The sequence below is a fragment of the Artemia franciscana genome, chromosome 3, assembly GCF_032884065.1.
Source record: "Artemia franciscana chromosome 3, ASM3288406v1, whole genome shotgun sequence".
Taxonomy (NCBI): Eukaryota; Metazoa; Arthropoda; class Branchiopoda; order Anostraca; family Artemiidae; genus Artemia; species Artemia franciscana.
The window spans coordinates 9,058,682-9,086,631 of record NC_088865.1 but is presented as its reverse complement, the minus strand read 5'-3'; the positions used below and the strand labels follow the sequence as shown (position 1 = coordinate 9,086,631).

At 33.3% G+C, this 27,950-nt stretch overlaps 2 protein-coding genes across 3 annotated transcripts in view; one reads left to right on the top strand and one right to left on the bottom strand.

Annotated features, from left to right (window-relative positions):
- Positions 1-605, top strand: part of LOC136024845 (CCR4-NOT transcription complex subunit 7-like) — a 43,337-nt gene extending 42,732 nt beyond the window's left edge. Inside the window, exon 7 of the mRNA XM_065700343.1 lies at positions 414-605. Within this exon, the coding sequence (XP_065556415.1) occupies positions 414-530 (117 nt within the window). The 3' untranslated portion in view covers positions 531-605. The remainder of the gene's footprint in view (positions 1-413) is intronic.
- Positions 606-7,751: 7,146 nt separating this feature from the next.
- The window catches only part of LOC136024844 (aldo-keto reductase family 1 member B1-like), a 39,803-nt gene continuing 19,604 nt past the window's right edge, over positions 7,752-27,950 (bottom strand). The window contains exons 4-7 of one of the 2 annotated variants that reach the window (XM_065700342.1): positions 27,516-27,710; positions 17,189-17,395; positions 10,496-10,644; positions 7,752-7,874 (exon numbers count right to left, since the gene is read on the bottom strand). In XM_065700342.1, the coding sequence (XP_065556414.1) occupies positions 7,832-7,874; positions 10,496-10,644; positions 17,189-17,395; positions 27,516-27,710 (594 nt within the window). In that variant the 3' untranslated portion in view covers positions 7,752-7,831. The remainder of the gene's footprint in view (positions 7,875-10,495; positions 10,645-17,188; positions 17,396-27,515; positions 27,711-27,950) is intronic. The other variant, XM_065700341.1, reaches the window with a different exon arrangement.

The window sequence follows — 27,950 nt, the reverse complement described above, 5'->3', positions numbered from 1 at the left end:
GACGGTTTTTATTTCCTCGTTTTCGTTTTCTTTTTTTCTTTTCCACTTCACTATATCCTTCACTAGGCTCGTCTTACGGCTTTTGTTTTGTTTCTTCTTTTTCCTTTTTCTTTTTTATCTTCACTATATTCTTCACTATGCTCACCTTTTGGCCTTTTTCTATTTCTTCTTTTTCGATTTTTCATCTTTTTTATAGTAATATTCTTCATTAGGCTTACCTTGTGAACTTCTTTATTTCTTCTTTTCATTTTATTCTTTTCTTTTTCACCTGCATTATAATCTTCACTAGCATCACCTTGTGGCTTTTTCTTTATTTCTTCTTTTTTACTTTTATATTTTCTTTGTCACTCTACTATTATCTTTACTAGACTCACCTTGTGGTCTCTTTTTTAATTTCTTTTTTTTCATTATAGATGTTTTTTGAAGACAATATTGACGATGCCAAATACTGTGGTCATCTTTACGGTCTTGGCACATCCTTTGTTGTAAATGGCAATTTTCATGATAACGGCGAAGCGAATTCCTCTTGAATATACTTAGACATAAATGTAAATTCTTTTCTTTTTTATGACAAACATTTTCATAAGCAAATTGTTATATCCTAATTCGACTTGTCATTTTGTAGCCAAGGCTTATAAAATAACGACCAAGAACATGATACGGAATAATAATTCATTTAAAGGGGACTAGGACAAGCCATTGGGTGTTTTGGCAAATGTTTTTGAATATTCAAAAGGTGGTGAAGTCTTTTGCGTTTAGTCCTGCGGTGGCGCTGTGGGTTTGACCTTAGTTTGGTAATATGGGACCCAGAGATCGAACTCGGCTGTAGCAACACACTGCAGGGTCGACGTAGGGACCTTACTAGTCAAGAAGCGTTGTTAATCCGACTACTTTATTTTCTTTTCCGTTTAGTTCTTTGGTGGCACTGTGGGTTTGACCTCAGCTTGGTAATACGAGACCCAGAGATCGGACCCGGCTGTAGCAACACACTGGATGGTCGACGTAGGGACCTTAATAAGTCAAGAAGTGTTCTTTTTCCAATGCAGTACATTACAATTGTTTATGTAAATTTACAGCAATTTTATATGAAAACCATTAAATCTTTTGTTATTCCATGCAGAAAAATACAGAACAGAAAGAGAAAAGGAAAACTGAAAGTTTTCTTTAATAAAAACAGCTGTTAGTGTGTTTGGATAAATTGATTATTGGCTAACGGCCAAATTAGAAATATTAAGTGAACCTGATGTTAGAAAACGACTGATCTTTAAAAAAAATATATTATTCTTATATGTTAAAATTAAGAAAAAAATTAGTGTGAAGCATAAATTTTAATTAGTTAAATTGGTTGTTTTATGTAAAGGTGGACTTCATAGTGATCTTGCTAACTATCGGCTGATATCTTTACTGTCTGTATTCAAAAAAAAATTTGAAAGACTATGTTTTCCCGTCTGCTTTCCGCTTTAGAAAAAAAGGATTTTTTCAGTTTAGCTTACGAGCAAAGCACTTAACTGAGTATGCTCTTTCAACTTTTTCAACGTTCAAGTCTTGATTCAGGTCTGATTCTTGCTGCTATATTTTTAGATGTGTGAAACTTTTGATTCCTTGAACCACCAAATTCTACTTTTAAACTACCTCATGATGGTATAAAAGGGAATGCTAGTTCTTGGTGTGACTTCTCTTTTTCTGGAAGGGTTATCTCTATGGATCTTCTATCCCACTCACAGTCTAAACTAAGCTTGGAGTCCCGCAAGGCTCAGTTCTAGGGCCATTTGTGTTCGTGATTTTTGTTGATCTTATTGTTAAGGCTACGAAACAAACCCAAACAGTTTGTTGTCTTCTGTGCCACCCCGAATCCTTCCATGCCGACTAGCGTAGATCTCCATTAACTGGTGAGGACACCAGTTGCCTTTGCGTTCGAAAACACCATTGACACTGCTGTCAAAACGGAGCCTGAGATCTGTTTCAGATTAACTGTTTTGTTTGAGGGAGTACTTCTATTCTTCCAAGATATTTGCTTGGCCCTAAATATTCCTATGTCAAGCTTCCCAATTTTCTCGCGAATTTCTCAGGCTTCTCCCCATCTGTCGGAAATTCATCTTTCAAGGGGTTCTCTTAGTAGACCTAGTGATGGGTATGTCCGGCTCCTTCGTATTCTTCTTGATATGAATATCTCCTTCATACATTATATTAGTACAATTCAAATGAAGACAAAAGATATATCAAAGCATTCCAGAATTTTTAGAAAGCTCAAACACGCTTTTCCAGGGTTGGTTCTAAAAGTTTTGTTCCATTATCGTATCTCGGTATCTCTGTTGTATCTCAGAGATCATAGTAGACAGAAGCATTCTGAATTCACTAATGGACCCACCCCTTTGTCAAGTTTAGGGCGACCCATTTTAAATTCAAAATCAATTTTTTTGTACATAGACCTACTAGATTTTTAAGACATCTGATTTATTGTCAGACTCTTTGGCCAATTTGCCAATTTTTTTGAACCAAGTATACCAAAATGATACATAACAAGCAAAAATTTTTAGATATAATGTTTTCTTACCCGGGTTTGATTGGCAGATGCCACTCCATCTTCTGCTTACGTAGATACAAGGTCTTGAATTTCAGTATGGCCGGTACAAATGTTGGCTGGGAAAACTGATGGGATCCATTTTCAACCCTGTAGATACTAGGGTGCATCTCAGATACAATAGCAGATACAAGCATTTTGACTTCATTAATTGACTCGCTTTGCTGAGTTTCGGGGAGGTTTTCAAATAAACCCAAATTTATTCAAATCTAATCAAAATCAATCACTTTTTCAAATCAAATAATATTCAAATCAAATTCAAAATTAATTTTTTTTAGATTCTAGGTTTTGGCAGACGGCAGCTAATTGATTGTCAGACTCGTAGACTGAAATGCAAACGAAAAAGAAATTATCGAAAAGGAAAATATGTAAAAATGTAAAAAAAATGTTTTAACCCACTCCCCATTAATATTTTAATATTATCCCTCCTGTCGAAAAATAAATTGGGCGAGTCCTACTTTGACGTGGCATTTACAAGGCTACAAGCTACCTTTTAGCAACTATCACTTAGTAAACATCTATTTTTATCCTTAGGTTTAAATCTTCTTATTCCTTCTTTTTTACAAAAGAAAATTTTATCCACCAGTGGGATGGACAGGAAACTCATTTCGTGAACTTGTGCTTGAAATCTACCCATTAGGCAAGTTACAATACATAGTACACTTTCAAGAATAGTAGCTCATCCAAAACCCAACTTTTCACCGTAAAAGACATATTCAATAGCTCATTGAAAAGTCCAGTGGGCTTCTTACAACCAAAGACAGATATATAATGCAGGTGACCAGATAAGCTGGTTTAACTAACCACTTCCTTCAGCTTCTTCCAAAAGTGTTCTCACGATTCCTGCAAGTTAAAAGCAAACTTTTAAACTTCTGACACTTTCTTAACACTTTTTTAAGCTTTTGACTAAAAACGGGCCTTTTGTATCAGGAATGGTGCTCCTTAGCGTGTGTTCTCCGATTGAATTTCTTATGCTTCTTAAGACAAAGTCCATCAAAATAACCAATACAACTGGGGATAGAATATACCCCTGCTTAACTCCTGATATAATACAACACCAGTTACTAGCCTCATTTCCTACCTTGACCGCAGCAGTGCTAAAAGGGTACTAAAATTATCGATTTACGTTCCAATTTTTTCCTTCCCGATTTTCTAGGACAAACGATTCGATACGATCATCTCTGGGAGTAAAATAACAAACAAATAAAAAAAAACATCTCCGGGTTAATTATAAAAGGGATTTTTATCTTTGATGGTGCGAGAATTATTTTTTTATTATTATTAAAATAAAATAAAAAACCTATACGTCATCCAAGAGTCATTATAAATTACAGAATAATACTTTTGGGATAAAGCATATTAGGATTATGCAGAAGAATTACTAACCAAAAAATTTAAGGTAAGATTTATTTACAATTAACTAAATATACAATGAATAAACGGTACTAATCCCACAAAGGCTCCTAGGCCTGTAAAGAAGGGGAAGACAGACTATTCATTTAAGTGGAATCGACACCTAAACATAATTTTGCGAGCCTCAGCGTCTCAAAAACAAAAGGTCAATTAGTGAACTTCCCCAGGGGGCTAGCCACCATCGAGAGCGGATAGTACCCCGGGTTACTCGCAAAGATCCCACATTACCTAAGTGTTTTTTTTTCCTTTGACATGATTTTTAGCGTTTTCCTAGGAGGTGCTAGAACATTTTCAGGGACTACCCTTCCCTGGGGAACGGTTCACACTTTGATGCAAGTTTCATAAAAACTCAATATCTATATCTTCGGCAAGAAGCGGAAAAAATGTTTTTTTCTAACATTTCCTTGAAAGTAGGTATTGGCTTTTAGTTTTCTGTCGTTTTTTTCAGATCTCCTGTCCAAGCTTTACACGTCATAACAAGACTGTCCTGTCACTTTTAAATAGTTTGGCTCCACAAACTAAAATAAATTAATAATTGACGTGATACAGAACAAAAATTAACACATTACCACCGAAAGAATTGATAGAAGAAAAAAGTTAAATACATTAGATGAATCAAATTGAACATAGACCTCAATAATTCCACACACACGCACAAAAAGTCTAGGAAGCAAAAATAATTTTAAATTTTTTGTTTAAGTTAAATGAATGACACCTTCGAGCTGATTTAGGCATATTTTTCAATACAAAATGACTCACCGCTGGAACCCGAACTTGTGGAGGAAAGAATTACGAAGATGATAATTATTTTGTTCAGAGGTAATAGACGGCTGAGCCGTAAGGGGCTGATGAAGGTCACCACGAAGCTGAGCTTAAGTAAAACATGCCCCTGAAAGAATATTCATTATTCATTCAAGTAAAGTGATACTCCTGGATGATGAGGTTTCTGCCTTCGTTTTCTACCTTAGAAAGTGGCTTCAGAGGAGAAAGAAAAATTGGCATCAATATTATTGAACAATAAAAAACCTAGTATTCATCAGGCAGTGAAAAAGGACATTCATAATTATCCTAGGAAAAGTATGCTTGAGATTCCTTAAAGCTCCTGCATATCTTTATTTTAGTTAAACCAATGTTACATTTGAAAGGCAGGTTTTCATCAATAAGAATACCTAATAATGGGACATACCGATCCTTAAGTCTACTAGTATTCACATTTGACAGGTGGATGTCAGATGATTGAGGAAGAACACGAGAAACGCGCGAAGAAATCTAAAACAAGGCCGTATCCAGGATTTTTTCGGGGGGGGGGGGGGGGGGGGTACAAGAGCATTTTTTCCGGGGGTAAACAATTTAAAAATCACATCAATAATTTGAGGCCATATCCCTTGGATACGGCCTCAAATTCTGCCGACTGCCTGCTCCTTTTTTCAATTTTTTACTGGTCGAAACTGCTATTTCGATCAAATTGTTGTTAAACAGTGATTTAAAAAAGAAAAAGTAAATGCTGTAGTTAAATCTTTAAAATTGGGATAAAAACCTAGCAATTCAAGCCACAATTTTGAGAGAATTTTTTGTTTGCGACTACGGTTGTATATTTGTCTACACTCATATTTGTTACGTTTTAACTAGTTGGACGAACATTTCCGGAGGGAGGGCTCGAACCTGATATCCCCCCTCCTGGATAAGACCTTGTTAGCGACTTCTAAAACATGGGGTAAAATGTCATGGGCTCACAAATTTTAGTTACAATCAGTTTGTGATTTTTGAAATTTCATTTTAATTCAAATAAATCAGAGGGCTCAGTTAATAAATCAAAATAATTAACGAAATGTTAATTAAATTATAGAACAAATTAAAACTAACTAATAATAATAATTAAATTAAATAATAAAAAATAGAAATAAATTATTAATTAATTAATAAAATGAAAATAATTTGTTAATAAAATGAAAATTTTGCTAAAATTTGGCCTGAAAATTTTTGAGAGACAAGGGAAGGGACGCTTATCAAGATTTTGCCCCGGGCACAAGAGAAGCCAGAACCGCGACTGGGGATACATTCGGAAAAAGGCGAGCTAAATCAGGGAATATAGTTGAAATTATAAAAATCTTGTAATTTTTCGGTGCAAGCCCCCCCCCCCCCTCTCTGATCAAATGTCTAGAGTTGGTTGCAATTTCCAGTTTGACAGATATAATTGCAACATGGCTTGTCTGAGCAACCGCAGATAGACCAATGTATGCTGCCGTCGATTCTCGGTGCTGTTAATTCACTGTCATTTCCAAGAAAGTACATTCAGCACGTAGTGTCTTTCAAGGTGTTAATTTATTGCTTCTTTAAAAATTGACCCGTCGGGGAAAAACCTATGAATTTTTTTAATTTATTTATCCTGATAACTGAACACCCGATTGAAATTAGTTCCTGAAACCTTTTTTATGATCAAAAAAATATACCTTTACAGTATGTTTTCTATTGTACTATTTTTTTCGATCCAATAGCACTAAATTGAAAATGTGATAATTATATTTACAAAAAATATACCTTTACAGTATGTTTTCTACTATTTTTTTCGTTTTTATAAATTTTCTCGATCAAAGGGCACGGCTTTAGGCTCAGACATGACTGTAACCCAAATGATTAAAAATAGATATAATTGCGATATAATCTCCAAGAGCCAAGTCAAAGATTGGAAACTCTATTTATTTTCCCTCGCCGATAGATGATATAGTAGATGGCACTGTGCAACTAACAACAATAAAAAGATGGTCGAATATCATTTTTTCTACTATTCATTCTATACTTGTTCTTTAAACTAACTGACTAAATTAACAAAATCATGCTTTTGCGATGATTGCTACGCTGAGCGAAGGTATATAGGCTATGGACACTGTAATATTAGTTTTCAAAATAAATGCGTCAATTTTGTTTTTTTCTAATATTAAGCAGTTGATATACAGATTAAGAAAATAATACTGATTTTTCTTATATTTTTTAAGGGCTGACTTAGTAAAAAGTGTCCTTATTTTGATACAGCTGAAAATATAGTTTGACAAAACTACTCATAAGAATGCAAAACGTCCTTAAAATACTAGATACGGGACCTCCTATTAAATTCACGCTTTGATTAGTCCCGGGCCCATTTTTCTCACTACCTGATTTGCCACACTTGGCAATGCAGATCCATCAACAAGAGTCAGCATCCTGCACAGGCAGTTTTCAGACCTACTACCGAAGAATCATCATATATTCATGCCTCAATGAAGTGGCAGTCTTTAGCAAGGTAACATGACATGAGGACGTATACAAACTAAAAAAGCATCAATACAAAACAGACCCAGGAAAACTATCGATTACTCAAAATGCAGTGCGGTTGTTTCGTCGATGGGGCTAAGGTTTCCTCCTCAAGGTCATCATTACGGTCATACTGGAAGGTTGTTCACAGTGACGGTTCTGGTTCGGCGAACTGTCCACACCCCTGAGCTATGCAAGCAGAAATTTTCTTCCAGCAATAGCTGGAAGAAAATCCAATAGCTGGAAGCAATAGCTTCCAGCTTCCAAAACCCCGAATTTTTTGTCTGAATCGCGTAAAAGTAAAAAAAAATACATGTAAATAAATTCTGATGCGTTTTAAAGTTTTTTCGTATCCCCCCCCCCGTAACAAAACTCCTGGATAAGCACTAGCTTTTGAGATACGCCTTTAACCTGACCATGGTCTTCATTGTATGGTAGTGCTCCAAAAAAAAGCGCTAAAAACAACCAATTTTTCTACATTTCTTTATTTCGAATAATCAACAAAAGTTCGTTTTCAACTAGCAAATTATGTCAGTAGACTGGATTCTTTCAAAATTCGATGTGAAACGGGAAATGTGGATGATCGTTAACCCTAGAAAAAGATATAATTCAGATATTGGAGATAAAGCATAATGTAAATAAGTAATTGACACATAGAGCCGAACTTGAAGAAAAGGTATTAACAGCAGAATCGTGAATATTACATACAAGAAGAATAAACTATAAACATTTCGTTTAATATATTCCGGTAAATACAATTGACACAAGCAATCGATTTTCTTCCTTTTTTTTCAAGGCAGATGAAATAGATGTTTTCATACCAAGCCCTACCTATTTTGGTTCGTATTGGGAGATAGTGTTTGTTAAGCCACTAAAGCCTTAAGAACGAAATAAATTTACAGCATTTAATATAAAGAAAAGTCTATAAATTTAATAGAAGATAGGAAAATGAGAAGTTAAATTGCAAAGATAGATATACTTGAAGAGCCAAGTGGAAGAAAAACTGGAAAGTCGCCAAAGTACCAAACGGAGAAATATTTGTTAATGAGACTTCAAAATCAAGCAGCAATTACACTAAATGGAATTCCAAAAAACTACTATATTTCAAAGCGATTATCACAGGACTCTTTTTGCGGAGGGTCTAGATCACGAAAATTTTGTTCCGTTGACAATGGGGATTATGAGTTTACAGACTATATTATGACAATTTCAGCATAATTTCAACAACTCAACAATATAATTTCAACAACAACAACCTATAATTTCAACGATTTTGCTGGAGGGCAGTTTGTGGTTTTGGATGTAGATTTTGGCAGACTGTGAGTTTGTTCATAAATTTTGCTATTATACAGTTTCAAAACAAAAAATAAATTGCATAAATTTCCACAGCTAATCCGGAATCTTTTTTTTTTTCAAAAATTCAGCTATCGAATGATGGAAAAATGGTCGTCTTCACTTGAAACATTCAGATCATAGAGCTACAGAAAAATAATATACCAAAAACGATAACAGGCAAGCTAACTTTAAAAGAAATATTTAACTGTATATGGAAACTTCGCAAGCAATGGGAGGGACTATTAAACACTTATAAGGCGACTCCAGATACCAAACGATTTTCATATACATATTCTTCAAACCATCAAAACTAACTTATTTTGATTTGGTTCATTGTTTTATCATATCATATTTTTTTTTTATTGCTATTCATTTATTGTTATTCATGATTTTTTTAATTTTTATCATTCATTTTTAAGTCACCTTTTTCAGTTCTTCTTAGATTATTATGAAGATTACTGCAAAGGCATTTCATTCTGATCTTAAGCTCAAATGTTCTGATCCCAAGTTCAATAAGATCAAAGGGATTGAATTATCTAAGCTTGATTTTTAATAATTCATTAATCTTGATAAACTTTAATATTGCGATATTACTTTCAAATATCAATCCTAGTCTAAACGCACCTTGTATTAGTAGTGTTCAAAAGAAGGAACTTAGGAATATTCTACCTATAATCCAAAGTATAGGTAGAGTATAAGGTACTGAATATTCCATAGTATTTATTTTTATTTCTTTTAACTCTCTTTTTAATGTTTTAGGAGAATGGGAGTTTAGTCGTAATAGCAGGGTAAGAAAAAGGTTGAATGGTCTGCTTGCTTAAGAAGTTATATCCATTTTAAATCTACTTGGAGTTTTACTCGTTGTTATATATTAAAAAGCCCTCCCCTTGAAACGGGGATACCTTCTGCTGTACGACAATTTGACGCATTCTAGATAGCAAGGGACAAACCGGATGAACTACTGATAATCCATAGATATGGAACTATAGATTCTATATAGATATCCATATAGAACTAGTGTCATATGCCACACCAAGTCCACGGGAAGTATTTAACTGTACTTCTTAGTTCTAGCTTGCATCTATGAGCACTTCCATTATAGAGCACTCCTTCCACAGTTGCCACTAATTCATGTTTCCAAGTTATTCTCTTAAAGAGAATAACGCATCATGCTTATGATAGCAAACAATTTACTAGAGGCTTCGAGGAATCCCCCCCCCCATAACCGGAATTTTCTCTTTCATTAAATTAGTTTAACTGGTAAAATTTAAATTTACTTGGTAAAAATTTCAGCTGTCTTTCGGGTGCGATCCCTTGTTACAACAGTTAACTGATTTTAGTTTCTCAAAATTAACAGAAAATCATACAGGGCTGTGCGAAAGTAGTGGCCTCCAACAGATGTTTTTTTCCCAATTGTAACTTATCGTATTGTCTTAAATGTATTGTCATTATTAACGTATTGTCTTAAATGCAACTTATGATCATTCACACTGAAAAATTGGGAATTTCTTTCTACCAAGAAAGGGACCAGCACCCTTCAATTTTGAACCCATCGAGCTTATATATATATATATATATATATATATATATATATATATATATATATATATATATATATATATATATATATATATATATATATATATATACCAGACAAAAAGTGATAGCAAAGTTGCTAGATTCTTACACTCAAATTGCCCTTCATAGAGACCAGAGGGAGGTGAGGAAAGCCCTGCATGTTTTTTTACTTGCAAAAGAGCCGACAAAGTCAACTCTTTTGGTATCGTGGGCGTAAAACAGTTTGAAAAATGTTTCCTAAGAGTTGAAGGACAGATGAAGGGCTGCATTTTTCGAAGGAGAGGTCTTTCAGATACCTACCAGTTCAAATGACAGACCCGGCCATTGCAGTCAAAGCTGTCGACAAGTTTCATATCTTCATCAGATAAATTGAAGTCAAAGATGTTGATATTTTGTGCCAAGCGTTCTTTGTGCACTGATTTTGGAATGGCTATGACTCCACGCTGAACCTAAAAAACAAAACGGAAAAACATTAACATCAATTTAAATAAAATGGTACTTAGAAGAGTTGTTGCATTCGAAAACTGGAATTCAATCAAATTGTCATACCTTTGGTTATTCTATCAAACCATGCTTTATGAGACAGAGACCATCCTAGAAAACTAGAGCATTCGCATACGACCGGTAGAAGAAGGAAAAGATGCTCCAGAGCCATCGCTGGCGCATAGTGCACCGAATCGACGCTTCAGTTGCTGGGTCTATTTTACAGGGATAGGTGACAAGCCTATCGCCCAACTTTACGCAAGCAGGGATCGAACCCTGGGCCTCTCGTATTACCAAAAAGAGTATCAGTCCACCGTGCTATTACAAAAGTTCCAATAGAAGAATGAAGATTTTCGAAATCTACTAATCAGTTAACGGCAGCATTTATAATAATAAAAAGAATAATGGTATCTATAATAATAAGAAAAAAAAATGGTGGTATTTTTATCTAGTGCGTCAGAAGCAGAAAACAAACTCCTGGAGAGATCCTAGGCGCCTATCTTATAAAGAAGAACAAAAGGAAATATTGTCAGTTGGAAATCAAAAATAAAAGTAATTCCATTCTGTTGGGCATTGTGAATTATTTAAAGAATCAGCCTAATAATTTAGAATCAATCTAAAAATTGCTAAAACTTGCTAGTTGTAAAAATAAGTGTTATGGTCCTAGAAAAATAAGAGTGGCTTATTACGCTTCAGGCTATTTGTACAGTCGGTTTCAACTCGGTTCAATCCAATCTAGATAAGATATATATAGCTTGCAGATTAGCTTAGACAAGTCCCCCATTGCCTTACAATCGTCAATTATGTCAATGGTAAAAAAAAGAACAATTATTATGAATAAATCTACCTGGCAACACTGAGCTGAAAATAGAATTAGTTCGACCTAACTTTTTCAACTACGTTTTTATGTCCATCTGAAAAAATTTCGTACGGAAACATTCTAAACATGTAATATGTTTAATTTAATTGAACTACATTCAAACGAGACAAATTTAGCTGCATATTAGGTTAATACCTTTCAATTCTCAATAGTAACTGAACTAAATTCTTAGCAACCGACTGTTCCTAAATTTAAATTTTGCCTCTTCTCCTGCATATTTTGCTAGGTAAATTAGCCAGAAGTTCCCAGGCGAGCCAAAAATTATAGACGTTATTCATTAATCCGAAACCAGTTTCCATACTACCAAGATAAAAGGATATGTTAACGCCCCATACTTCTGCATTGAAATGCGTGCCTAATTTCAATTGATTTACTTTTGTAAAATAAAATGTCGAACGCCTGCTAAACCTGATTGGCTTTTTTATATAAAATTTTAAGCAAGTCAAAAAAAGGGAAAATTTTTTAGTCGCAACATTCTTTGGAAGTAAACTCTCTGTTTGTCTGAGATAAAACAAATAAGAAAATTTTGGAAACAAGAATAAGTTTATGGCCAGTAGGAAGAAAAGGAAGAGTAATTGCACGAATACTGCGCTATAACTCGTTAAATATCGGGAACATTTTGAAGAACATAATGTTATTTTGGGAAATTTGAGGAAACAACGAGAAAATGCAGAATTTCCGAAAAATTCCAGGATAATGGCAGCAGTGAATTAAATTGAAAAATTATGAGCTTACTTTCAAAAATCCTACTTTTGATTATGTGAACATCAACTTTTAGTAATATCAGTGCCAAGCAATTTTTATAGTAGCAGCCTAAGGGAGCATGTAGCATCAAATAACTTTTAAGAATATCAATTAAAGACATTAACTCTTTTCAGACATAATAACTCTTTAACCCCCCCCCCCCCCCACCCACAAAAGGCTCACTGGACTGTAGCGTAGGGGATCTCAAATAATAACTGCATAAAAAATACTAAAAAAAAGAACACAGCTCACTAATGAACAAAAGTTATTTCAATTTAGCAATTTCCATGGAAATGGACCAAATCACTTTCTTATGACAAGACCATCAATTTTTAGCAAAAAAATTTGCTTTTACGTTTACGTGTAGATCTGAAACAAACTTAAAATTAGGATTTAACAAGCAAGTGGTTTTTGGGGTTCAACCAGCAAGAGGAAAATAAAATATACAAAAAAGTGACTAAACCATTAACTCATGTGACAGAGACTGAGCATGCAATGATAGCCTTTAAAGCATGAAAACATACTTTTTGTTTCTGATTTTATTTATTTCTGGTGACAAAAAAAGGGAGAAATTAATGAAACAAAGTAACATCAAATCTTCTTTAGGGATCGAAATTAATTCAGTGGTTTTATTTCCCGAATTTTTCGGTTTTCCCAAAAGAGATAAAATTGTGTTCTCCGAAATATCACCGAAAATTAATGTTCGCAAATACATGAACGTTATCACGAAATATGACTCGTGAATTTTTCTGGAGTTTTCGAAGAACACCTTGCTCTTTTTGAGAAATTCGAGGAAAATCGGAAAAAAACGGGCCAACCCCGAATTTTCCAGCGTGCTAGAAGCAGTGAATTAAATTGAAAAATAATGAGCTTCCTCTCAAAAATTCAACTTTTCTTTACGCGAACATCAATCTTTTGCAAAATAAATGTAAGATACTCTTTAACTAAGCTTCAGATCACCCTGAGAGGGAAGGGGGACTGAAGCAATATGTTTACAGTAGATGCCTAAGGGAATATTTAGCATCAACCAAATTAAAAAAATATCAACAAAAGGGCAAGTTATTAAATTCTTCGTAGTGTATCACAGACTTATTCGGAGTTACCTATATTTGAATTATAAATAACTATCTAGGCATACAAATAATATAGAATATTAATAGCAGCACAAGTCATTACGCATAAAGGGGAACTTTAATATATTAGCATTGCTTATGTGGAGATTCTCGTATATAATAGACTGATGGAATCCATAGCAAGACCTGCAATATCTTTAAGTAAATCAGCAGAAGGTTGAATGTCGAATCTGAATTAAATAACAAATAAAACTGTTCTTTATCTAATACGAAAGAGTAGCATCTACAAGGTACCGGTCAAAGGCCAACTTGAATGTCCTATCTAAAATAAATATCAAAGAAAGCTCATATATTTAATAAGATAGAGCAGTGTCTAATTAAAACATTAAAAAAATTTCAATATTTCGGTTCATAATGAAAGTTTTTAAACTTTTTAGAAGATCCCCATCCAAACATTCAATTTTTGTTTTTTGCTTCTAATTACCTACTATAATATTTAAAACTATTTAGAATGCAACGTTATTATATAAAAAAAATGAAATAATTTAGAAATTAAAAATAAAAATATTCAGCAGTATTAACAAATCAAAGAAAAATAAAGCAAAATATGAGCCAATTCACAAATATGTAGGAGTAACGCAGTGATTTGTTTTAAAAAGGAGAAGATACAAAAGTCTGTTTTCAAAGTTATATTAATTTGAATTAAATTACTTTCTTTCTTATTTTTTTCTTTCGTTAACTTTTTTAAATTTAAATTCAATTTCTTTTATCAAAGAAATCAAAAAAAAAGAAAAATATAGAAGGAAGAACATAGAAAGATAATTTGAAAATAGTAACTGTAAGTTATCAATCTTAGTAAAAAAAAAAAAAAAAAAAAAATAACCACTAGGATCACCAAATTCTTACCTTATTTTACTAATGTTAATGATATTATTAATATTGGTATGAAGCCGCTTTGAAATCTGAATTTCATTAGCTCATTAAAATTGGTTTCGAGCTTCACTTTTTTAATTCATTTTTCAGTCTTCCATGCTTAAAAAAAGTCCCACTTTTCAAGGAAATCATCCGACAGGTTTAACGGACCCTTCCCTTATCATTTCAAGTGGGAGGCTAATCGCTATATGGTAGCACACTTTTAAACATCAGTATACTTAACAGAAGTCAATCGGCCTAATCAATGTTAATCTAGCCAAATGGATTGGTGTGCTGGGTTTATGATCATTTGTCTGAGAGTGCGAGAGTTCGAATTCTAGTGTACCCAGCTATTTGGTTTGGGACGGGTGTCAGTGGCGTGACTCTGTAAGCTCAGGTTGAGTCGATTCAGCTCCAAATTTGTGCCTGGAGAAATCTGCGGAAGGTAAACAGGAAGGGTTTGCGAAAGCACAGCATGACTGGCCCCCATCGTCCCACAGCAAAATCTAGCTAAAGGGCCTTGAGACGGATACCAATAACGTCGGTTCGGACCTTAAAAATCTAGTACCGCATCCTTTACCTTTTTTTTTTACCTTAATCACATTATTAATCAGTGGTCCTTCTATTTTGCATACTTTATCTGGGATCAAACGCGTAGGATTTGATGAAATCCTTAAAGGATGAAAGGAATCCTATAATGATTTCCTGAAAGGGTGAGAGGATATCCGATATGTTTTTTTGTTTCTTTCGTTATTTTTTTTCAACTCGACTCAATGAAGTTGACAGTAATTAGTGACTTTGCCAAAAGAAACCTGATTATCCTTTTGTAGAATGATATATTAAAGATAATTAGAAAATACGGGATCAGCCTAAAAGAGATGACAGTGAAGTAGAACAGACTTGAACATTACAGCATATGCGGATTTAGATGGGATGAGACAGCTTTTGAATTGGAACACATAGATACCTGCATACACCCTATGCCACTTATTCAGAAATCACTAGGGAACTATGAAAGTTTTTTTTTTCAGAGAAATGTGGGAAGAAACGTCCTCTAAACATCAAAAAACTTATTCTTGATCTATCGTTTTAGTTCCCGCTTGAATAACAGTTTTTTTTTAATCTGCAACACAGGCTCAAAAGGGCCGAACTTCAACTTCGGGTATAGTAAACAACAACAGGACAAACAAAAAGCATAAACAGTTAATAAAAAAACACTAAAGACTAACACTAAAAGGCTAACCTAAGTTCGCCAAAATTAAAACTGTTGAATTGAAAATTAATCCCTAAGTCACTATTTAAACTGAGGTGGGTAAGAAAGTTTGGAAAAGATGAGAAAACAAGTAAAACTCAATAAATAAATATAAAAAAGATTAAGAGGGTCGTTTAAAAAGGGAAGGAAAAAAAGTGAACGAACACAAAACATAAGTAGTGCATGTACCAAATAACAAAAATAGGGAAACTAGCGGGGTATTTTGTTCATTTTCTCCTTTTTTTTCGTTTATTTTGTTCATTTTTTGTGATCTTGGGGACAATGGTTTGTTGAAGGTGCAACATCGAACGAAAAACAAGGGTTGAATAAGCTCGGAAACGGCCCGAGGAGGTCGGAATCAGGGCGGGGAATGTCGTTTCGGAAGAACACGTTCCATGCGAGGACTTGTCTTTGCATTAAAAAAAGGATGCACACCCATACTCTACTATGTCTACTACTATAACTATGCCTCTACTATACTGAGCGTTTTTAATGCTTGGGAGCTATGTGGAAAATGGTGTTTATGGTGCTATGTTATTTTTATTGTGATATGCTTTGAAAGTTAGTAGAACTTAGTATACAGCTATTAGCATATCCTACTACGCTTTATTCTTCTCACAGAACAAGAAGTCTATTGAATTAATTTGTCTATATGCTGTAAAAAAAAAAAAAAAAAAAAAAAAAAAAAAAAAAAAAAAAAAAAAAAAAAAAAAAAAAAAAAAAAAAAAAAAAAAAAAAAAAAAAACTCCATGTCAATTACTCGTAGGTCACCGGTGTGGCAAGGTAGGACTTCCCCGGTAAACTTTCATTGTCATTCTTTGCCTATCATAGTGATGAAGGCTTGAACGGCCCAAGGAGGTCATAATCAGGGCGAGGAGTGTCTTAACGGAAGAGCATGTTCCGTAGGAGGGCCTGTCGTTGCATTAAAAAAAAAGGAGGCACAACTATACTGCACTATGTCTACTACTAAAACTATGCCTCTATTGTACTCGAGCGTTTCTAATGTTTGGGTTCTATGCGGAAAATGGTGGTTATGGTGCTATGGTGCTACGTTATTTATATTGTGATATGCTTAGAAAGTTAGTAGAACTTAGTATACAGCTGTTAGCATATCCTACTACGCTTTATTCTTGTCACAGAACAAGAAGTCTATTGAATTAATTTGTCTATTCACTGTAAAAAAAAAAAAAAATAATAAAAAAAAAATACTCCATTTCAATTACTCATAGGTCACCGGTCTGGCAAGGTAGGACTTCCCCCGGTAAACTTTCATTGTCATTCTTTGCCATCATAGTGATGAAGGCTTGTATTTGGTTAGAGAACCATACATCTTTACCAACAGATAATTAACCCGTATTTAGGACTAACCAAATTCTAGCGTCAAGTGCTGTTAAGGAGAAAACAATATTTTGATAAAAATAAACTTATTAAACGTTTATTTTCCCTTATTATGAATTTTATGGGGACAACCTTGATTGATGGGATTTACTCCCTATCTGAACAAATAAGTACCAAAATGTGACTTAGCGTTGTTATACATATGGAAAATAAGTAACAGAGACACTTAAATAAAACTACAATATTACGTCAGTAAGACTTGTATATAAACGAAAAAAACGCACACACAATTCATAGTAGAGGAAACCAACCTGGTACCGGAGAAGTACTTGTGCAGGAGATTTTCCATGTTTCTTAGCAAGTTCAACAAGTTTGGGGTCCTCCATAAGTTTAGGGTCATCCGGTTTAGCCCATGGTCTGTCTGGAGATCCAAGTGGACTATAAGCAGTCACACAAATTCCTCGTTCTTTGCAAAATGCAATCAGTTTCTTCTGGTTCAAATATGGATGACATTCAACCTAGGGAAAATTTTAGAAATGATTGTAGGTACATTCCAGATACAACAAGTAGTTACTATAAGTATGTTTCGTTCCAGCTAATGTTGTGTTAAAAACTGGGACAGCAGAAAATTAACTTCAACTTATTTACAAGGTATTTAGTATTTAGTTTGTGGCCGTGTAAACTTGGAAACCATAAGAAATGACCTCTTCCGCGTTGCAATTATACGGCCAGAAACAAGTGAAAGGTGTTAAAGGAGCTCTTCTAAAAGGTTGAATAAAAATATGATACATTTGTCTTTACTATTTTGGTTATAAGGCGACATCAATTTATAAGTAATTAATCGCTATTGACGTAAACCGTCAATACAAAAAAAAAATTAAGGAGGAAATTTAAGGTCTAAATAATTTTAATTAAAATTTATTAATGAAAAAAATAATAGATTTAGCTCATTTTAGCCTAAAAAATATGTACCCAAATAGTCTACATGGGCTGCTAACCATATATATACACGTTTTTAAGACAGTCCTTTTATTTTTTATTATAATTTTCTGTAAATGATAAAAAAAAGTACTAGGGATTGCACTCACAACCAGTGATATAGCACACGAGTTAAATCATTACTCCCACAGGATACAAGAATCAAGAAAGAAAATAAAATGAAAAAAAGGAATCAGAAAAGTCCTTATTCTCTAGGATAAACAATCACTTTGTCGAAACTTTTTTTTTTGTATTTTAAAAAGAGTAGCTGAGCTTGATGAATCAAATTTTGAGGTGTTTTCAGGAATTGGTATTCCAGCTGACTCCTGAGTTTTATTCTTCTGATTCTACTACCTTTTTTTAAATATCAAAGAAAATTTGTTTGACAAGCAATTTTTAACTTAGATTATTCTTTTAAAAAACCACTATGGTATTATTTCACAAATTGAAATAAGTTTATTCACCTAGTTCTTCTGCCTTCTTTTAAAGATCAAAGAAACCCAGTCTAAAAAGCAATTTTTTACCCTTAACTAATGTTAAAGAACAAAGCACTAGTGTATTGTTTCCGTCGTTAAAATAGGTAAAAAAAACTGAGGCAGACATTAATTGACGGTATTCATTTTCAAGGACACTGAACATAGGTTCAAATTTTAAAAAGTATGTAAATATTTATCTTATTTATCAATGGGAAAATGTAATCAAACAAATGTGACAGTCATTTTTTCTTTTGTCAAGTTTGGCTTTATAACTCAAGAGAAGAAGGCTCTACAATTTGATAATGTCAATGGACAGAGATAGTATTGAATAGCCTTTTAATCCTCCCTTGATAGGTTGTAATAAAGGTTATCAATGCTGTGATACAGCAAAAAGAGATTCTTTTTTTTGTTTTTGAATAAAAAAATGAAATCTCGGAATTATGAATTATTTTTAGGGGAAAAGAAAGAATTATTATTCAACAATTTGACAATCAGACAATGTTCATAAAAACTCAGATCCCATTTTCATAACTCCCATTCCAACTCCTTTTTTCCATATTTAATTCAACAGAAAATATATATTGAGTTGGAGATACAAGCGTTTGAGATTTCTTAAATAATAGGATTTTCAATTTTTCTAATTTATGAAATATATGTGTTGAAATAACTTGTTTGTTATTTTTAATTATTTGTTGAACTTGTTTTTTCTTTATTAAATTTAATAAGGAAACTATATCTCATTGAATAGTCTTTCCTTTGTTTTGGCTTGGTTTTTTGTTTGTTGTTTCAGCATTTCTTCTGCTTTGTAAAAGTTCGTTTCAAAAGATTATTTCGTTTTTTCTCTTTTTTCGAGCACTGAGGAAAGCTTGGTGAAGGTCCTTGCCGATATATCCGTTTTTGTATTTTGGTTCTGTCTAAAATCCCCATTTGTTTTCTTTATTTTCTGAATTATTTTTATTTTTTCCGCTTTTCAATCAAACAACTATACCTCTATACTCGGTCGGAGATATGGTATCTAATATAACAATTGTGCGATTTCAATCATGACTACAGCAATAGCTGCTCAGTCATGGTTAGCGAACCAGAGCGCATAGAAACAAAAAAATTTAAAAATGAATTTTAAATAAATTGTAACTATTTTCTATGATAATCTTGAAAATAAAATGTAATGACGAAAATAAATTCATGGGAATTTGGAAAAAGTTTGAAAACCTTCAAAAACAGGGAAGGATCAAAACAAATAGTGTAAAATTGGAACCATTATGGTCCAAAACCCATGATCAGGAGTTTTCAGTCATCTATCACAAACATTGAAGAAAATCATGTTTTAGCTTGGGTGGCAATGATACGTCTTTTTTTCTTTTTGTTTCCTGACATTAGAACATCGCAGAGAGCTTTTTGTGGGCTCATTTGAAAGCTAATACTTAAATCTATGTGCTTTTCTAATTAAAACAAAAAAGATGAACACTTTGCACTCAGCTCATGTATATCACACCAGAGGTTAATAATTAAAAAAGTTTTACTTGAAAATTTAGGAAATAACGGTTAATTTTCTGCTGTTTCCACTCGGCTTTCTTAGTAAGACAAGGCTCATTTGAATTACCCTTACTCCATGCCTATCTACCTTAGTTCTTCCCTAGCATGGATGATAACAAGTGAAATGACATCATTCGTGTACAATTTTGAAAAAGGCTTATCCCAGCTTTGCCTATCACTGAGACTATCTGTCTTGGCTTTACTCCAAATAGACATGGCTCTCAAGTCTTTCATCGCTTCCGCCAAGTTGATTTTAATTCAGCTCACGTATATCACATCAGGGGTTAATAATTTACAAATTTTTACTTGAAAGTTTTCGAAAATATTGGTTAATTTTCTGCTAATTACTGACCATAAAAAAGATCACTATGCAAAAAAATTATCATATAAATATCATATATCTATATATATAAAAATAAGTTGTCTGTCTGTGGATGGATGGATGTGTCAGGTGACGTCACCTGAAAAAACTGGATCAGGTGACGTCAAAACTGAAAAAACTAAAAAAAGGCAAAAACTACAAAAAAAACTAAAAACTAATAAAAAAAATAAAAAAGCTAAAAAACTAAAAAAACTATAAAGGTAAAAACCAATAAAAAACTAAAAAAAAAAACTGAAAAAACTAAAAAAAGGCAAAAACTACAAAAAAAAACTAAAAACTAATAAAAAAAGTAAAAAAGCTAAAAAACTAAAAAAACTAAAAAAACTAAAAAAAGGTAAAAAACTAAAAAAAATTAAAAATAAAAAAAAAACTAAAAAAAAGGAAAAAACTGAAAAATAAGCTAAAATAAAGGTAAAAACCAATAAAAAACTAAAAAAAAAAAGGGAAAAAACTAATAAATGACGACACTCAAAGAGAAAGCGACCAGGACAAAAGGAATGTTCGATTAGCAATCAACAAAGCACCGGGACACAGGGAGTATAAATGACGACCAGGACATAAGTAAAAAAAAAAAAACTATCTATATATATAAAAATAAGTTGTCTGTGGATCTGTGGATCGTGGATCAGGTGACGTCACCTGAAAAAACTGGATCAGGTGACGTCAAAACTGAAAAAACTAAAAAAAGGCAAAAACTACAAAAAAAACTAAAAACTAATAAAAAAAATAAAAAGCTAAAAAACTAAAAAAACTAAAAAAAGGCAAAAACTACAAAAAAAACTAAAAACTAATAAAAAAGCTAAAAAACTAAAAAAACTAAAAAAAAGGCAAAAACTACAAAAAAACTAAAAACTAATAAAAAAAATAAAAAAGCTAAAAAACTAAAAAAACTAAAAAAACTAAAAAAAGGTAAAAAACTAAAAAAACTAAAAACTAAAAAAAACTAAAAAAGGTAAAAACTAAAAGAACTAAAAAAGAAAAAAATAAATGACGACACTCAAAGAGAAAGCGACCAGGACAAAAGGAATGTTCGATTAGCAATCAACAAAGCACCGGGACACAGGGAGTATAAATGACGACCAGGACACAAGTAAAAAAAAAAAATTAACAAAACTAAAAAGAAGGTAAAAACTACAAAAAAACTAAAAAGAAAAAAAAACTAAAAACTAATAAAAAAACTAAAAAATCTAAAATCTAAATAAACTAAAAAAGAAAAAAAAAGGAAAAAAATAAAGGAGAAAAACAAAACTAAAAAACGAATGTATATACAGACCGGTACACCGGGATACAAATGACGACCGGGACACAGGGAATATAAATGACGACCGGGACACAGGGACACAACTACAACGGGGACACCGGGGGAAACAGGGGGATGTAAATGACGACCGGGACACCGGGACAGGGAATGGTCGATTAGCAATCACCATCAACAAAGCTCAAGGGCAATCATTAGAATCATGAGGTATAGATCTGAATACAGATTGTTTTCCCATGGACCATTATATGTTGCATGTTCAAGAGTCGGTAAACCTGACAATCTATTTATATGCAAAGACAATGGGACAGCAAAGAATGTTGTATATTCGCAAGTTTTACGTAGTTAAAACCATATATATATATCTATCTATATTCACAGGTGGGACATAGGGACACAACTACAATGGCGCGTAACTATTATGGCGCGTAACGACTTACGCGCGCGGGGGGGCTTGGGGGGGGCGCGAAGCGCCCCCACCAACTAGGTGTTGGGGTGGCGCGAAGCGCCACCCCAACAGCTAGTATATAATATAATATATAACAATATAATATATTTTGGTAAATTAATATTAACATGGCGTTATTAAAAGCCTATTGTCATTTCACGATTGCCAAAAAGACTTAATTTGCAATAAACAACTATTAGTATTTGGATCACCAAATCGAAAGTTAACTTGCAGAACTTGAGATCTTGAAACTGTGTCCGCATCTCTGTAGTATTCTTTTAGATACGCTATTTTCCAAGCTAAGGGGGAAGCAATTCTACATTATCACTTAGATTATTTATTATTAATGACACCTTATGACTTAGAACTAAAGAATAACGTGATAATCATTAATGAAAGAGTCAAATAATTATCTCATCTTAAATTTCTCTGATTGCAAGCATGTTTTTTCCTTGATAGAAATATTGTGAACTCAGACTGCTTGCTTGGCTTTTGTTTTGATTCGAGGACAATCAAGAATCCAGTTTTCATTCTAGTTTACTTGTTTTCATTTATTCACTAGTTTCATGTTTACCAGTTTTCATTCTAGTTTCATTGTTAACTTGTCATTTTTCAGTCGGTAAAAAAAAAAATGTGTACATAGAGCTGTTTTTACCTGAATTTCTGAAGCCAGAATTGATTGCTTACGAAAAAGGTTTCATCTGCGTTCGTTAATTAACTGCTTAAAAATTAACTGTTAATTCCTTCTCCTTAGGCAAACAGCTTAAGAAAACAGAGATGCACTAGCCTGATTAACAATAGAGCAAATGTGGGCCTCCCATTTCAATTCGCTAGTCAGTGTGACTCCTAAGATATTGGTAATAATACATTAGTAATAATATATTAGTCTAGTCACTTTTATTATGTATAACTTCTTTTTTGTTCAAATAAGGTAAAAAAAGCAAAAACGCTGATGTTTTTTATTATTTATTTTCGTCTATTCACATCACCAAATTTATTATTTTATTCTTTTTGTGACTGCATTTTTGTGTTGTTGAAGTTATGTAATACTTGTTGTTTCGATGTAAATTATTTCTTATCTCTTTGGATAGGGATAAATTCCACCGACTAAAAACAAAAATTACAAAAATTAAAAGCAAAAAGAATTACTATCAGCCCGGTTATATCGATTAGTGTCAACAGAGAAACCACAAAAATCCCTTTCCCAATGTATTCTAATGCAATATGCACCAAATTCTTGTGACTTTGAACCCGCAATTACTTAAAATTTTAATTGTGTTCAAAATATGCTTTGAGTTGCCGTATCTCTTCTTTTAATAATGATTTCATAAAATTATTTTTTTCTTAATAATTGGATAATATTCGCAGAAGATCATATTATTTTTCACACACTCCATAATTTTAACCAGAATCAAAGGTGTATCTGCCCCCTCCTACCAAAAAAAAAATAAGAATTATAAAGTGAGAAACATTCCTCTAGTTAATTGTTATCGTCTGATCAGATCTGCAGAGGGGTGTTTACTTCGGAGGAAATTGGGAGACAGATTTTTATCAGGAGAAAATTTTTTTTAGTGCCTCCCGCTCAAAAAAAGAGAAAAAAACTAATCTACCTACTATTTTTCATAGTTTTGCAATTTTTTCCTTAAAAAGAATTAATTCAGCAAAAAGCTCAAAATTCATATTTTGACTCACGCTCCTGCAAAATGAAGGAAAATGGGTTTCACCATTTTATCTGGGGGGGGGGGGGTGTCGATATATGCTCGAGTAGGCATAAAATGACCATTTTATATGTGCCAGAGCTTACGCCAAACTTTGATACTCACTAATCAATTGCAGTCAGTGCGTTATACGTTGCAGAACTTGCAATTGTGAAACAGGAAACAGGAGACATAAAAGTCACACAGACGTCACATGACAGTTTGTTTTGCAATTTTAGTTTCCAACTTTGTTAAGTGAAGAGCGATTAGAAAAATGAAATGTGGTATAGCATCGTTTTTGCACCCAAGCGAACAATGTGAGTTATTTCTAATAGTGACGTTGGCGGGTCGTCTGCGGATTATTCATCTGCACCTACGGGCTTAAATAACACGGAATCGGCAGCTGATGCTCAGGTTAAACTTGAAAACGCTAAACTCGATTCCCATTCTAGTCAACTCAACACACGCTCTTCGCAGCATAGCTCCGCCAGAATCTGTTGTCTCATCTCAGCATCATTGTACTTCGAAGATTGTATCAGTTGATCACAAAAACATGAAGTTGGTGACATTGCTTGAGTCATATGGCGATATTCTTTCCGAGCCAGACTGCTTGAAGCAAGAGGTTGAACTTTGGTGCAGCAAATATGAAAGCTTCCTATCAAAAAAGACCTCCTTGTTTTGCATCTTCTCTTCACGAATGCGACTCCACCTTTTCCCCAAATATTTATCTTCCATTGACTGTCCTTGCAACGTTGCCTATCAGTACTGCTACTCCGGAAACAAGCTTGTCTACACTATTAAGGTTAAAAACCTGACTTAGAAATCCAGCGGGACAAGAAAGGTTGAGTTGTTTAGCCCTGCTCAACATCCATAGAGACATTGATATCTGTCACAAAAAAGTCAGACATTTTTGCGGGGAAGAAAAATCGTCATTTAGATTTAGTTTTGTAGGTAGTTAGTTTACTTGAAAAAAACCTCTTGGTCGGCTCTGTAGATATATTACGTACATAAATACTTGGTTTGCTAATGAAAAAAAAAATTGGTTTGCTAAAAAAAAAAAAACCTTAAAGATACAAAGTATGCCTAGGGGACGCGTCCTCCTTCGCAAGGGGCGGAGTGACTGTCTTCACGGTTGGCCGTTAGACTAAGCCCACAAGAAGAATTTTTTGTATCCCTTCCCCTGAACATAAATTCTGGGTACGGCCCTGCTGAGAAGTGTTGTTTTTGCCGTTTTTGTCAGATCATCTGAAGCTAACCGAAAACAGTGAGGAATCTTATTTTACGGAGTTCATTAAGAGGATATATTGGGGACCAAAGTATGGTATTTCAAACTTTTTTTTAGTTATTTTGTTTAATGTCATTTAGTTATTTATTTATTTAGCATTATTGAGGATTTACAGTGTGGTTAAGACGAGGATTGGAAACAAGTAGCCTTCACGCTTCAATTTTAAGATGCTGACGAAGAAGAGGCAACGATTTATTATCCCAATATAAATTAAACAAGCAGCTTACTCCCTTAGGGGGTGAAAATATTTTATGAGTCCCTTCACCAGTTTCCCTAGGTTTACTTATCTTTTATTAGACTGTTTGGAGCAACCAAAAGGCATTCTGGTCTTTCAAATGAACTCTCCGATAAAATTCAATCAATCTAAATAAGGGCCTTAACTTTAAAGAGAGGAACATTTTTTCCTTTGATTTAACAGAATTCACACTAATTAATTGCCGAACAAAGGATATTTTCACCAAGCCCGAAAATTATGTTAATCCCAGGCGCTTCAACTAGTTTAGTCCAAAGGTCCCTCTTTATTTCACATACCGAATGGACGCTCACCGAGAACGGTGTCAAAAGTTTAGTAACTTTTGTTAATAAACTCTATTCCCTTTTACTTTCTAACCCATTTCACACTACGTTTAACCCTATTAAACTCAATTTTTACCCCTTTTTACCGCATTCAGATTTTGACCCATATATAGCTTCGTTTTCTATAGTATAGAAAACGAATGGTCATAGGGAATTGGGCGAAGGTACACTCAAACATAAATAAAGGTTTTAGTGACAAAAAAGTTTGTACTGCAGTAAACAATTTGCCCCAAAGAGGGAGAAAATGCTATTGATTCAAATTTGAGAATGGAATTAAAAATGGCAATAAAATTTACGTTGAGTTTCTCAGTTTCACAGGTAGCAGTTCCAAGCCGTGGTGTTATACAGTATCTTTAAGGTTTATGTTCCCTATTTAATCTTTAGTAAGTTATTTTTCTGTTCTCTTAGTGTTTAAAACAACAATGAAAGATGGCATTATTGATATCATACTCTAGCTGAGATTCACTCTATCCATCTGCCTAATTACATTTATAAGCTTTGGTCTGCATGTTTTTTACACTGAAAATAAGTTGAAAAAGACAATTTCCAGATTTTCTAAAGCAAATTAGATCCTTTCCTAAGAAAAAGTCTTACTAATGTCATAATTTTGGTTCACTGAATGGATAGATTTGAGACAAGCGAATCCAATGATATATGCATCTTTTTGTTTGAACCAATTTACAGCTAGCCAGATATGGCCCACTTTGATCCGTACTTTCTCGCTGGCATATAGTATCAATGACATCAAAATGGAATGGATGCCACCTGGGCCCATCTTAGCTCTATTCATAAACCTGCGATTTTCTAAGATTCTTCTGCTGGAAGGTTCAATATTATGAAGTGTTTTTATTAGGGCATTATCACATTTCTGTCAGTGTTGCCACTTTCAGGCGAAAAAAATTAAATAGTAAAAACTAATAAGTTAAGTTTGACACCTTTTTTTATTGTAAAAATATAATCATTGATAATCTGGACATACTTAAGGTATATGTTCCCTCTGAATCAAGCGATTTTACGTTAATCCTGCAGCTGTAACTTTCAGAAAAAGGATAAAATACTTCAATCATGGGATCGATCAGTCAAAGGATCTATTCATTGATCGAGCCAGAACATATACATAATTTGATACTTAAAAACCGGTTGAAGTTAAAAAGGCTAAAGAAATGAGACTAATATTTAGAAACCCAGGTGTGTTCTATTTTAAAGGGTGAAGAAATTCAATACTGGCGGGGACTGGTTGGCAATTCAGAAACATTAAACTAATACAATCAGGCAAAATCTGTTTTTGGAGACAAAGTTTATTTAAGTTCAATTTACCGAGGAAGGTCTATGTCAATGGATACAATTAAAGGCAGATTGCCTATCAATTCAGAGCAGGGAAAAGTTATTTGATAGCAAGAGTGTTCTGGAAGGGTTTATGCCTGTCCTCTTTCAACTGTTAGGATAAAAATTTGGACCATTTTCTACAGGAGTGCTCGGTGTTTTCTGATTCCGAGGGAAAATATTTAAAGGGTCTGGGTTTGCAGCTTCAACGTTGTAACCCAACGACAATTACTCAGATCGATGCATATATAGATTAGATGCTTTTCTTTTTGGCTTTGTATTCTGTTTTAATATGCTTTGTTATTTGTTTTGCTTTTGATATATATATATATATATATATATATATATATATATTATATATATATATATATATATATATATATATATATATATATATATATATATATATATATATATACTTATGTACTTATTTATGTATCTATCTATATCTAAATTATTTACTTTTGACATTTATTTACTTTTTAGTTAGTTTTACTGTTTCGACCAATTTCTTTTTTGTTTTGTTTTATTTGTTTGGGTATAAATTGTTAACGACTCTATTCTGGTTCATGCCATTTAGTTTTTACTACTATCTTTTTTGTTTGATATAAAACGCACATTTAGTACATGTTTTTCAAACTAGTTGTTTTTTTTAATAAACCGTATCTTATCTACTTACCTGATTGTTGACCGGTTTAATGGTAGCTACATCAAGCACCCTCTGAACTTGTTCTGAATTAAAATTAGAAATACCAATTGACTTCACAAGTCCCATTTTGACCAACTCCTCCATTCCTTTCCACGTATCAACATAATCAACAGATGAGTACAATGTTTTCCCATTTTCATCGGCAGGAAACATTCCAGCATTTTCCTAAAGCAACCCAAAGACATAAGCACAATCAAGGACAATAACATCAGACAAAATGTACTCGTGGAGAACAGATCTATAAGTCACAAACCCTTAAGTTGACGTATATAATTATACATAAGCACATAAGACATAATCACAATCAAGGACAATAACATCAGACAAAATGTACTCATGGAGAACAGATCTATAAGTCACAAACCCTTAAGTTAACGTATATAATTATACAGCGAACAACCCAAT